Genomic DNA, 14,943 nt, shown 5'->3' with positions numbered 1-14,943 from the left:
TTTTAAAAATTAAAGGTTTAAAACATAAAAATGTTACAGTAAGTGGTCAATTTATTATTGAAGAAAGAAAAAATATTTTAAAATATATTTATTGTAGCCTAAATGTACAGTGTTTATAAAGTCTACAGTAGTGAACGGTAATGCCCTAGGCCTTCACATTCACTCACCACTCAGTCACTCACTCATCCAAAGCAACTTCCAGTCCTGTGAGCTCCATTCACGGTAAATGACCTATACAGATGTACAAGATTTTATCTTTTATGCCATATTTTTACTGTACCTCTTCTATATTTCAATATGTTTAGATCCACACATACCATGGTGTTACAATTGCTTACAGTATTCAGTACAGTAACATGCTGTATATAAGTGTGTAGCCTAGGAGCAATAGGCTATACAATACAATAAAAGCTAGATATATAGTAGGCTATGCCAGCTAGGTTTGTGTAAGTACAGTCTATGATGTTCACACAATGAGGAAATCACTTAATGACACATTTCTCAGAACATATCCCCATTACTAAGCAATGCATGACTGTACGAGAAAAAAATGGGAAAGTTTTGCTAATAACATAATTAGCTAGTATCGTTTGTTTGCTAGTATCATTTGTTTTCCAAAATAAAACATAAAACCCAGCAAAAATAAAAGAAAAATGTCTCATATTTGACTACATTTGTGTGGCAGACACAATCTAAAACAAAACAAAACAAAACAAAACACCAATCAAAAGACCAATGGCAAAGGAAACAACTGTATTTAATATCATAAACGTTGATTCCTTATAATACATAAAACCCTTATAGATCAATAAGGAAGAGGTCTACAATGCAATAAAAAAAATGGGCAGAACATAAAAAGAATACCTAGGAATACAGCCAAACAAGGAGGTGAAAATCTCTACAATGAGAATTACAAAACACTGCTCAAAGAAATCAGAGATGACACAAACAAATGAAAAAATATTCCATGCTCATGGATAGAAAACGTCAATACTGTTACAATGGCCACACTGCCCAAAGGAACTTATGGTTCAATGCGATTCCTATTAAATGACCAATGACATTCTTCACAGAAACTATTTTTAAATTCATATGTAACCAGAAAAGAGCACACCAATAGCCAAGGCAATCCTAGGAAAAAGAACAAAGCCAGAGACATCACATTACATGACTTCAAACTATACTACACAACCACAGTAACCAAAACGCATCATACTGGCACAAAAACAGACACATAGACCAATAAAACGGAATACAGAGCCCAGAAATAAGGCCACACAGCTATAACCATCTGATCTTTGACAAAGCTGACAAAAACAAGCAATGGCGAAGGACTCGCTATTCAATAAATGGTGCTGGGATAACAGGCTAGCCATATGCAGAAGATTGAAATTGGACCCCTTCCTTATACCATGTATAAACCTTATACCAAAAATAAACTCAAGATTGATTAAAGACTTAAATGTAAGACTAAAAACTAAGAATCCTAGAAGACACCCTAGGCAATAGACATAGAAACTGATGAAGATTTCATGATGAATACACCAAAAGCAACTGCAACAAGAGCAAAAATTGACAAATGGGATCTAATTAAATTTAAGAGATTCTGCACAGTAATAGAAACTATTAATAGAGTAAACAGACAACCTACATAATGGGAGGAAATATCTGCAAATATGTGGCTGACAAAGGTCTAATGTTCAGCATCTATATGGAACTTAAAGTTACAAGACAAAAACTACTAAAAAGTGGGCAAAGGACACAAACAGACCCTTTTCAAAAGAAGACATATGTGTGGTCAAGAATCATATAAAAACAAGCTCAATATCACTGGTTACTAGATAAATGCAAATTAAAACCATAAAAAGATACCATCTCACACCAGTTAGAATGGCTGTTTACTATTAAAAGTAAAAAATAATAGATGCTGGTAAGGTTGCGGAGAAAAGGGAACACTTTTACACTGTTGGTGGGAGTGTAAATTAGTTCAACCATTGTTGAAAGCAGTGTGGTGATTCCTCAAAGAGCTAAAATCAGAACTACCATTCAACTCAGCAATCCCATTACTGGGTGTATACACAAAGGAATATAAATTGTTTTACCACAAAGACAGATACACATGAATGTTCATTGCAACACTATTCACAATAACAAAGATATGGAATTAACCTAAATACCCATCAGTGGTAGATGGGATTTTAAAAATATGATACAAATACACCATGGAATATTACACAGTCATAAAAAGGTACACAACCGAGGGATCCCAAGATGGTTGAATAAGGGGCAGCTCGAGAAAACAGCTCCCAGTGAGAAAGACACAGAAGCCGAGTGGTCTCCACAATTGCAAATGAGGTACGAGGTTCATTTGGTGGATCTGGTTGGACAGTGGGTATAAACCAAATAGGGCAAGTTGAGGCAAGTTGGGGCACTGCCCCACCCAGGAGGTGCATGCAACCAACCAGAGAAGACCAGGGGATCTCCCCCTCTGGGACTTCGGTTTGGATACAGTGCTCCTCCCAAGCCCTCTACAACCCACAGAACAGGAGATCATTGCCAGGCTGAAAAGCCTCAGTGAGCAGCTGCCTGAACAGGGCAGAACAGCAACTTTGGCCTGCACCAGGGATCTCAGCATAGATCTAGGTGGAAGCACTGGCTGACTCGAAAGCCAGAAAGCTGGCTGGAGAGAGCCACCCGCCCCCCAGAAAGACAGGGAACTGAAAACAGGGAAACAGCCCATATGGCAGGTCAGGCCCCCTGCACAAAGCCTAGAGGCTAAAAAACTCTCAGAGTTTTGCACCCAGAACATCAGTTAGTGATCAGGAATGATCGAGCTCGGTGGGGGTAAGGGCAGTCACCATTGCAGAAGCCAGCCTAATTTTCCTGAGTAAATAAAAGATGCAGCAGCTCCACTGAATCTGTGGCAGGCCAGCAGCGCCTCTGCAGGCAGACAAAGGAAAGGCCGCCTCCCCAAGCAGCTACCTGAGATCAAAACTATAAAAATCCAAGGAGATGGGAAGAAACCAGCACAAGAAGAATGAAACCATCAAAAACAAGAATGCCTCTCCCCCACCACGAGATCACAACTCCTCACCAGCAGGGGAACAAAGCTGGATGGAGAATGAATTTGATGAACTGACAGAAGCAGGCTTCAGAAGGTGGGTAATAACAAACTTCTCTGAGTTAAAGGAACATGTTCTATCCCAATGCAAAGAAACTAAAAACCTTGAAGAACGGTTAGAAGAAATGCTAACTAGAATAACTCACTTAGAGAAGAACATAAACGACTTGATGTAGCTGAAAAACAGCACAAGAACTTTGAGAAACATACACAAGTTTCAATAGCCGAATCAATCAAGTAGAAGAAAGGATATCAGAGATTGAAGATCAACTCAATGAAATAAAATGAGAAAGCAAGAAAAGAGAACAAAGAGTGAAAAGAAATTAACAAAGCCTTCAAGAAATATGGCATTATGTGAAAAGACCTGATCTATGCTTGATCCGTGTACCGGAAGATGATGGGAAGAATAAATCCAAGCTGGACAACACTCTTTAGGATATTATCCAGGAGAACTTCCCCAACCTAGCAAGGCAGGCCAACATTCAAATACAGGAAATACAGAGAACACCACAATGATACTCCTCTAGAAGAGCAACACCAAGGCACATAATCATCAGATTCCCCAGGGTTGAAACAAAGGAAAAAATACTAAGGGCAGCCAGAGAGAAAGGTTGGGTCACCCACAAAGGGAAGCACATCAGACTCACAGCAGATCTCTTGGCAGAAACCCTACAAGCCAGAAGATAGTGGGGGCCAATATTCAACATCCTTAAAGAAAAGAACTTTCAAACCAGAATTTCATATCCAGCCAAACTAAGCTTCATAAGTGATGGAGAAATAAAATCCTTATGGACACGAAACTGCTGAGAGATTTTGTCACTACCAGACCTGCCCTAAAAGAGCTCCTGAAGGAGGCACTAAACACAGAAAGAAAAAACCAGTACCAGCCACTGCAAAAAAGAACCAAAGAGTAAAGACCAATGACGCAATGAAGAAATTACGCCAACGAAAGGGCAAAACAACCAACCCGAAATAAAATTGCAGGATCAAATTCACACATAACAATATTAACATTAAATGCAAATGGACTAAATGCCCCACTCAAAAGATACAGACTGGCAAATTGGATAAAAAGCCAAGAACCATCGTGCTATATTCAGGAGACCCATCTCAAGTGCAAAGACACACACAGACTCAAAATAAAGGGTTGGAAGATTTACCAAGGAAATGGATAGCAAAAAAAAGCAGGAGTGGCAATCCTAGTCTCTAGTAAAATAAACTTTAAACCAACAAAAATAAAGAGAGACAAAGAAGGGCATTCCATAATGGTAAAAGGATCAATACAACAAGAAGAACTAACTATTCTAAATATATACGCACCCAATACAGGAGCACCCAGATACATGAATCAAGTCCTTAATGACCTACAAAGAGACTTAGGCTCCTGCATAATAATAGTGGGAGACTTTAACACTCCATTGTCAATATTAGACAGACCAAGGAGATGGAAAATCAACAAGTAAGTATATCCAGGATTTGACTGCAGATCTGGACCAAGCGAACTTAATAGACATTTACAGAACTCTCTATCCCAAATCCACAGAATATACATTCCTCTCTGCACCACGTCACACTTAGTCTAAAATTGACTACATAATTGGAAATAAATCGCTCCTCAGCAAATGCAAAAGAATGGAAATCATAACAAACAGTCTCTCGATCACAGTGCAATCAAATTAGAACTCAGAATTAAAAAACTAACTCAAAACTGCACAACTTCATGGAAAATGAACAACTGGCTCTGGAATGTCAACTGGATAGACAATGAAATGAAGTCAGAAACAAAGATGTTCTTTGAAATCAATGAGGATGAAGACACAACATACCAGAATCTCTGGGATACATGTAAAGCAGTGTCTAGAGGGCAATTTATAGCAATAAATGCCCACCAGAGAATAAAAGGTCTAAAATTGACACCCTATCATCAAAATTGAAAGAGTTAGAGGAGCAAGATTAAAAAAGAAATTCAAAAGCTGGTAGAAGACAAAAAATAACTAAGATCAGAGCAGAACTGAAGGAGATAGAGACACGAAAAACCCTTCAAAAAATCAACAAATCCAAGAGGTGGTTTTTTGAAAAGATCAACAAAATAGATAGCCAGACTAATGAAGAATGAAAAACTAAAGACAGAATGAAATAGATGCAATAAAAAATGATAAAGGGGACATCACCACTGATTGCACAGAAATACAAACTACCATCAGAGATTACAACAAACAACTCTATGCACACCAATCAGTAAGTCTGGAAGAAACGAATAAATTCCTGGACACCTGCACTCTTCCAAGACTAAACCAGGAAGAAGTTGAAACCCTGAATAGACCAATAACAAGGGCTGAAATTGAGGCAGCAATTAATAGCCTACCAACTAAAAAAAGCCCAGGTCCAGATGGGTTTACAGTCGAATTCTACCAGATGTACAAAGAGGAGCTGGTACCACTCCTTCTGAAACTTTTCCAAACAATACAAAAAGAGGGAATCCTCCCCAACTCATTTTATGAGACCAACATCATCCTAATTCCAAAACCGGGCAGTGATGCAACAAGAAAAGAAAGCTTCAGGCCAATATCCATGATGAACATCAACACAAAATTCTTCAATAAAACACTGGTAAACAGAATGCAACAGCACATCAAAAAAGCTTATTCATCATGATCAAGTAGGCTTCCCTCCTGGAGATGCAAGGCTGGTTCAACATAGGCAAGTCCAAAAACGTAATCCATCATATAAACTGAACCAAAGACAAAAACCGCATGATTATCTCAATAGATGCAGAGAAGGCCTTCAACAAAATTCAACAGCGCTTTATGCTAAAAAACCCTCAATAAACTAGGTATCGATGGAACATATCACAAAATAATAAAAGCCATTTATGAGAAACCCACAGCCAACATCATATTGAATGGGCAAAAACTGGAGCATTCCCTTTGAAATCTGGCACTAGACAAGGATGTCCTCTCTCACAACTCCTATTCAATATAGTATTGGAAGTTCTAGCCAGAGCAATCAGGCAAGAAAAAGAAATAAAGGGTATTCAAATAGGAAAGGAGGAAGCCAAATTGTCTTTATTTGCAGATGATGTGATTATATATTTAGAAGACCCCATGTCTCAGCCCAAAATCTCCTGAAACTGATAAGCAACTTCAGCAAAGTCTCAGAATACAAAATCAATGTGCAGAAATCACAAGCATTTCTATATACCACTAACAGACAAACAGAGAGCCAAATCAGAAGTGAACTCCCATTCACAATTGCTACAAAGAGAACAAAATATCTAGGAAAACAACAAACAAAGGATGTAAAGGACCTCTTCAAAGAGAACTACAAACCACTGCTCAATGAAATAAGACAGGACACAAACAGATAGAAAAACGTTCCATGCTCATAGTTGGTAAGAATCAACATCTTGAAAATGGCCATACTGCCCAAAGTAATATATAGAGTCAACACTATCCCCATCAAGCAACCAATGACCTTCTTCACAGAACTGGAAAAAACCACTTCAAACATCATATGGAACCAAAAGAGAGCCTGCATAGCCAAAACAATACTAAGAAAAAAGAACAAAGCTGGAGGCATCATGCTGCCTGACTTCAATCTATACTACAAGGCCACAGTAATCAAAACAATATGGTACTGATACCAAAACAGAGAAGAGGCCCACCCATCTACAATCATCTGATCTTTGACAAATCCTGAGAAAAACAAGCAATTTTTATTTTATTAAGACGATTTTAATATTAATAAAATTTTATTTTATTAAAAGTATTTAAAAAGGAAGTTTAATTTTTTTAAAAGGATTCCCTGTTTAATGAATGGTGTTGGGAAAACTGGCTAGCAATGTGCAATGTGCAGAAAGCAGAAACTGGACCCCTTCCTGACACTTTACGCTAAAATTAACTCCAGATGGATTAAAGATCTAAACATGAGACCTAACACCATAAAAACCCTAGAAGAAAACCTAGGCAAAGCCATTCAGGATATAGGCATAGGCAAGGACTTCATGACTAAAACACCAAAAGCAACGGCAACAAAAGCCAAAATAGACAATGGGACCTGATCATACTCCAGAGCTTCTGCACAGCAAAGGAAACAATCATTAGAGCAAACTGGCAACCAACAGAATGGGAAAAAAAAATTTTACAATCTACCCATCTGACAAAGGGCTAATAACCAAAATCTACAAAAAACTAAAACAGATTTACAAGAAAAAAACAAACAAACCCATTCAAAAGTGGGCAAAGGATATGAACAGACACTTTTCAAAAGAAGGCATATATGAGGCCAACAAACATACGAAAAAATGCTCATCATCACTGGTCATTAGAAAAATGCAAATCAAAACCATATTGAGATACCATCTCACACCAGTTAGAATGATGTGATCATTAAAATATCTGGAGACAACAGATGCTACAATGGATGGGAGAAATAGGAACACTTTTACACTGTTGGTGGGAGTGCAAATTAGTGCAACCATTGTGGAAGACAGCGTGGTGTTTCCTCAAGGACCTAGAAACAGAAATACCATTTGACATAGCAATCCCATTACTGAGTATATACCGAAAGAATTATAAACTGTTCTATTATAAAGACACATGCACATTATGTTCATTGCGGCACTGTTTACAATAGCAAAGACCTGGAACCAACCAAATGTCCATCAACTATAGACTGGATAATGAAAATGTGGCACATATACAGCATGGAATACTACACAGCCATAAAAAATGATGAATTCGTGTCCTTCATAGGGACATGGATGAATCTGGAAACTATCATTCTCAGCAAACTGACACAAGAACAGAAAACCAAACACCACGTTATCACTCATAGATGGGTGTTGAACAGTTAGAACACATGGACACATGGAGGGAAGCATCACACACTGGGGTCAGTTGGTAGGAGCTAGGGAAGGGACAATGGAGGGTGGGGAGGGATAATGAGGGGAGAAATGCCAGATATAGGTGATGGGGGGGATGAAGGCAGCAAACCACCTTGCCATATATGTACCTATGCAACAATCCTGTATGATCTGCACATGTACCCCAGGATCTAAAGTACAATTAAAAAAAAAAATAAGAACACAACCATTTCCTTTGCAGGAACATGGATGCAGCTGGAGGCCATTGCCCTTGGCAAACTAACTCAGGAACAGAAAACCAAATAACTGCATGTTATCAGAAGTGGGAGTTAAATGATAAGAACACATGGAAACAAAGAGGGAAACCACAGACACTTGAGAGTGGAGGGTGGGAGGAAGAAGACGATCAGACAAAAATAACTATTGGGTGGTACTAGGCTTACCTGGTACCTGGGTGACAAGATAATCTGTACAACAAACCCCTGTGACACAAGTTTACCTATATAAAAAACCAGCACATGTACCCCTGAACCTAAAATAAAAGTTAAAAAAAAGTGGGCAGAAGTTATGACCAATTTATCCACAGAAGAGGAAATTCAAATGGCCTTAAATATATGCAAAGATGCTCACCCTCACTACTAATAAGACAAAAAAGTAAAGCAACTTGGCAAATTAAAGATTTTAGCATGCACTGCTGGTTAAAGAGTGGGGAAATAGTCCTCTTATACTGTTTAAATAGGTGTGTAAGGCCGGGCACGGTGGCTCACGTCTGTAATCCCAGCACTTTGGGAGGCTGAGGCAGGAGGATCACCTAATGTCAGGAGTTCAGGACCTGCCTGGCCAAAATGATGAAACTCATCTCTACTATAAATACAAAAATTAGCCAGGCATGATAACACATGCCTGTAATCCCAGCTACTAGGCAGACTGAAGCAGGAGAATCACTTGAACCCAGGAGGTGGAAGTTGCAGTAAGCCAATATCATGCCATTGCACTCCAACCTGGGTGTCATGACATCACAGACAGACTCTAATTCAAAAAAAAAAAAAAAGGTGTGTAAATTGGCACAAGCTCTCTGGAAGGCAATTTGGAAACATGTATCAAATTATACAAATAATATTCTCAGTAACCTTGAAATTCCTTTCCTAGGTATATAGCACATATGAATACATTTGAATCTGTAAATCTGAATATACAAAATTATGTATATTCAAGGATATTCAGTATATTATTGCTTACAGTCCAAAACAGTGGCAATGAAATATCCATTCATGGGGGAGTGGTTAAATATATGAAACATATATGAAACATGTATATGAAATGGTTTCATATATTATAAAATATATAAAGCCATTAAAAAGAATGTGGCAGCTCTATATGTTACAGAAGTGGATATATACATATTTATTTATAATAATTTGTGACTTTGTGTGTGTGTATGTGTGTGTATTTCTGGAAAGACACATAAGAAATTGATCCAAATGTTTTTTTCCTCCAGGGAAGGCAATGGGATGGGCATACAAGTGAGGAAACAACCCTTAATTTTCACTCTGCATCCTTTTGTACTTTTGAATTTTGAATTAAGCACACATATTATTCATTCAAAAATAAATACAAATGTATTTCAAGACACTGGGCTCGTAGACATCCCAGTGACAGAAGGTTCAATCACCTGAATCGGTATGAGAATGTATGCATATATTAATCTCTCTGTTCTTAAAAATATACTGATATTCAGTGCATCTATTCATTAGTTGAAGTTTGAATATGCTGCTTCTTGTTGCTTCTACCCTTAAAGGCAGTCAATAAAATAGATAGCTTTATCTTTAGAGTAGACAAAGAGGGGCGGGGGTGGGCGCGCACGTGTGTGTGTGTGTGTGTGTGTGTGTGTGTGTGTGTGTGTGGACTGCAAGTCTATTGTCCTATTTTAGATAAACTTTTCAATTTAAAATAATCTAAAACAAGACATTCCAAGTCAAAAAAGTCTAAAACCAGAGTGTATTATGTACATTATGTATATGGGTTTGATTTCAAAGATGGCTACAAAACAAAGGGCTTTATCACACATTATACACCTTTAGTCTATGCTTATTTGTAGTTTTTCTTCATCAGTTTAAATTTTCTTCAGAATATAGCCTCCTACTCCCCATCTCTGCTAATTGCCATATACTATAAAATAGTTGTCTGTTTCATAGATTGAAAACCCTGCATGGAGACACAGCTTGCCAAGGACCCTTAGGAATACATCTAGTATTGGAAGTTCACATTATCTTCTAGCCTGAACTTGAATGTGCACATAACTCAGCTGGACGTTTTGCTAAAACAAAGATTCTGATTCAGTAGATCTGGAGGGAAGTGTGAGATTCTGTATTTCTAAAAAACTCCCAGGTAATGCCAATGTTGCAGGTCCACAGAGTATACTTCGAGTAGCAAGACCAAAGTCAAAGACCATACAGTTTCATGTCTAGGCTTGGTAAAGCCTAATCTGAATGCTCTGTAATCGTGTGTCTTCCCAGTTATCAGATAAATGTAATGACTCAGTTGCAAGCGTTGGTAATACCACACTTAATTAAGCAGAGAAAGCCTCTTTTTCTATATCTTCTGATTTCTATGATGATGAATTTTTCTGAATAATTGTAGCCTCTTTTGCCACCCTTTGCTACTTAATGATTAATAGCAGTTGTTCCACTTTTCTCAGTCAAGAGGAGATCATCAAAAGCATTGAGAAAGAGAAAACGAGAGAGAGAGAGAAGGAAGAAAGAGAGAGAAGAGAAGGTTGCGGGGATAGTCTTTTTAATTCCCCCACTTCAGTATGAAGCAACAGCATCTTGGGTAAGTGTGCATGTTCTCCAGACTCAAACCCTCCTTTTAGTGAGCAGTTCTGATGCTTATCGGGCACCTTGGGTGAAGGACGAGAACTTATCAGGCATGTTTACCTTTAGCAGTAATAACAGTGATAGGTTGATTTCCCATCTGCCTTATGCTTTAATCTTACTTCTCAACGGATTTAGAATTTAGGGTAGGGGGAAGAGGGGTTATCAACTGAATCCTTTCAAATCCCCTATGCCACCTAGACAACCAGCTAAGACAGTAATGACACGTTTGAAGAGGTCGTTAAGTTCAGACTCTTGCCTCTTCCCTAACACATCCCAGGGCTACTTTTCCAGCTTCATCTCATCTTTTGAGCAATGCTGTCCTATCCAAAACTCAGCCCAAAGCCCAAACCTTAATCTGATTCTTTCACTAGGTCTCTTGGAGGTTCCTCATCTGTACACTCCTACTCCTAAATGCAAAAAAAAAAAAAAAAAAGAAAGAAAAATATCACTTATCCTCTTTTCCCTCTTTGATATGCCTTGTATTGGGCAAAATCTAATTTTACTTTATCCATTATCTCTGCCAAGAGGCATGATCTTCAAATCCTGCTGTTCCCGTTTTACCTTCCCGGTGGCTATCTTCCTATTCAGAAGGAAAGCAGAACTTAAAGACCTTGTTAGATCTTAATAAGGCTTCCAAATTTCTCTGCCTTTCTTACCTTCTCCTGGATCCCTTCATCATCACCAGCAAAATACAAAATAGGGACATTGAGTTCAGAGGCAGCTACCCATTGAAGGACGGCCTGGAGTTGCTTGTTCTCAACCGTATCTAATAGGTTGTGATTGCTGACAATCACCTTGGGTGCTGCACACCCTTCAAGGGCTTGTCCTGATACACCTCTCAGTAGATTATGGACAGCTTGATAGGCATTCTGCAGAAGAGCTTCTGCTGTCCCTGTGTCCTTGACTGGCAAACACTCATATAAACTATCTGGAAAGGCCGACATTAGCCTGCTGACATTTCCAGACTTGTCATCTTCCAGTTCTGTCAAAGAAGTATCACAGGACTTGGCAATGATGATACACAGCTTCATCACTGAGTCCATCAGATGTTCTACCATCTTCCCATTCATGTTGCCATCTAGCTGGTTGGTAACCATCTTGGTCAGCCCAGAAGAGGCACCAGGGGTCTCATCATCTTTACAAGGTTTGGGGGGTGAAGAGGTTAAAGGTCTTTCATACAAGTTTGTATCTTCCTTAACTAGTTGTTCTGGCACCTTGGGTTCAGAGCAATGGCCACGCTCAAAAACGGTCTCACTAAGTAAGTTCCGGATGAAATTGAAGAAAACACTCATTAGGTCCTTCTTTTCTGCTTGTTCTTGGTCATCTACATTGTGAGCAGTCTTCAGGCAGGATTCATCAGGAACTACAGGAGATTTGTTGGCATTAAAGTTGGTGGTTCCAGCAGCTTCAGGGAAGTTCTGTGCATCCCTTCTTCCTCCCTGGGCCAGGTGATATTGAATCAGAAGTAGGGCAGATATGATCAGGTCCTTGGCCCAGGAATCTGAATCAAACATAAAATTCTCAGGTTTCTCTGGGGGATATTGAGGAGGGCCGAAATTGCAAGTACCTTCAGGGTACTCAAAGGAAATGTCTGGTGCAGGCTTACACTGTGTGTTGGGAGCTTCACAGGCTGCATGCTGAAAACCTGGAGATTTACATTCTTTCTGATTTTTATGCCACAAAGTCAGCCCCTCTTTGATAATGTGTTCACCCAGAGTTTCGGCACAAGTCTTCTTCTCTGATTTGGCTTCAGAACACATTTTTTCTCTCAATTTAGCTTCAGATCTCATGGCAAAGTTCACATTTCGTTTTTTAGGATCACCCATTCCTTTCATGGAGAGGAGGGAATAACGCTCAGCCTTGTCTTTGGCTTTCCTGATATGCTCAGAGACTTTGTCTGCAAACATCACATTGTACAGATTCCCTAGCATGGCATCCATGATATCTGAGGCCTTTTGGCTTCCATGAGAGAAGACAGTTCTTTTCACAGCCGAAACAAAGTCTGTGTTAGTCATGAGGGTCCCTGTGACATTGTGGAGGTTCATCATGAAGGAGTCGATGAGATCTGAGACCACGTCTTTTGCATGCTTGAGCAGAACCTTCTTCAGTAGGATGGTGGCAATGGTTGTGTCTTTCACTTGGATCCTCAGTGTCTTCATGATGGAGACCATAATATCAGATACCACACTGTTAGCATAGGTCATAATCCTTTCACTAACTGAAGTTGTAAAGTCATCAGCCCTTTCCTGCCCTCGAAACATCTTTCTCTCCCAAGGAAAGAACCTTCCACCTGCTCTGGCATAATCTGCATTATGAGAGTCAAACACTTCCTTATAGAAGAAAGACTTCTTAGAATCAGGCTTGTCCTCTGGACCCTGTCTTTCCCTGGTGCTCTCCTTCATCTTCAAAATGGACTTGTATTTCAAATTTGGAGGCTTTTGTGATGATTCTGATGCTCTGTCTCCAAAGCTGGGAGCCTTGTCCGGGGCAGCATTCCTGGAACATGCAGAGACAGTCTCATTCACCAGCTTTGATGCTACCTTACTGAGACTTTTGGTGGGGATGGGTTCATTCCCTATGTACAATGACTGATGGACACATTTGTCTTCAGAGCCATTGATTGCCTCATTGATCTCTTTGCGGGCCATGGCTATGACTAGATTCGTGAGGCGGTTAGCATAGAAGGAAACTTCATCTACTGAATTCCCATTGCCAAGTTGGGCCCTGGGGCCCTGGAAAGGATTCTCTTTGTGAGTTATCTCAAAATGCAATCTTCCTGGAGTGCCCTTGGTGGTGCCTTTGTGTGGGTCTCCTGAGTTGGACCTTTCCCCACCAAACGATGATTCTCCGGGCTTGAACCTAACATCTTGGAACTCTGCTGTACTTTTCTCCAGGTCTCTGCGGAGCCAGCTGAGCACTCTGACAGGATCCGTGGAGGTGTCCTTAAAAATAGACAAGCATTCATCTGACTATCACAAAGCAAAGACATGGGATATTCCAGACAACCTCAAAGTTGAGTTACAAATGTCCTCAGCCCTCTCAAGCTTGCTCCATCTTGGCAATAAAAGTAACTATGTATCCAGTACTCACTGTGTATCAGGCATTGTTTTAAGACTATTATCTATCTCATTTAATTATTCTCATAATAAGCCTGAGATTTAACTCTCTTATTATCCTCATTTTACAGAGGAGGAAATTGAAGAACTGAGAAGTTAAGTTTGTGACTTATTTGAAATAATACAGCTAACCACTGATGGAGCAGAAATTCCAGTCCTGGCAGTCTGACTCCACAGCCTATGCTCTCAGCTAGTACATTATATTGCTTCTAATGACATACATCTTTAAGATCGGATAGTCTGCTAAGGATAATGGCCTCCAGCTTCATCCATGTCCCTGTAAAGGACATGATATCGTTCTTTTTTATGGCTGCATAATATTCCATGTTGTATATGTATCACATTTTCTTTATCCAATCTATCATTGATGGGCATTTAGAGTGATTCATCAACAGAAAACCAAATACCACATGTTCTTACTTAGAAGTGGCAGATAAATGATTAGAACACATGAACACATAGAGAGGAACAACACACACTGGGGCCTTTTGGAGAGTGGTAGTAGGGAAAAGGGAGAGGACAAGGAAAAGTGACTAATGGGTACTAGCCTTAATACCTGGATGATTAAATAATCTGGACAACAAACTCCTGTAACACTAGTTTACCTACGTAACAAACCTGCACATGTACCCCCAAACTTAAAATAAAGTTGAAAAAAAGATGATAGTCACCAGCTACATAGAAGAGTTAGCATTTGAACTGAATCAGATTTTTTCTTGTTTTAATATTGTTATTTTCTATGATTTACCTGTTTTTATTTAGATCATATTATAAGTATAGTTTCCAAAAATTGAGAAAATTCAGGGAAAATGGTGCACAATTAGTCACTTTGCCAGGCTGCACAAACACTATCTAGATATGTTCAGTGGCTTCCAGTGGACTGATATCACTTAAGTTGACTTTCTGATCTACAATTCAGCAGTTAATATGTATGGGCAATTTAGTAGTTTTGTGTGAATACAGATT

General features: G+C 39.2%; 1 protein-coding gene across 7 annotated transcripts in view; it reads right to left on the bottom strand.

Moving 5' to 3' along the window:
* The window catches only part of AKAP3 (A-kinase anchoring protein 3), a 66,515-nt gene that overhangs the window by 18,979 nt on the left and 32,593 nt on the right, over nt 1-14,943 (bottom strand). For all 7 annotated transcript variants that reach the window (XM_078372010.1, XM_035298977.3, XM_035298975.3 and 4 more), the window contains one exon: nt 11,518-13,803. In XM_078372010.1, the coding sequence (XP_078228136.1) occupies nt 11,518-13,803 (2,286 nt within the window). The remainder of the gene's footprint in view (nt 1-11,517; nt 13,804-14,943) is intronic.

The sequence above is a fragment of the Callithrix jacchus genome, chromosome 5 (genome assembly GCF_049354715.1).
Source record: "Callithrix jacchus isolate 240 chromosome 5, calJac240_pri, whole genome shotgun sequence".
Classification (NCBI taxonomy): domain Eukaryota; kingdom Metazoa; phylum Chordata; class Mammalia; order Primates; family Cebidae; genus Callithrix; species Callithrix jacchus.
This window is presented reverse-complemented; position numbering and strand designations above follow the sequence as displayed.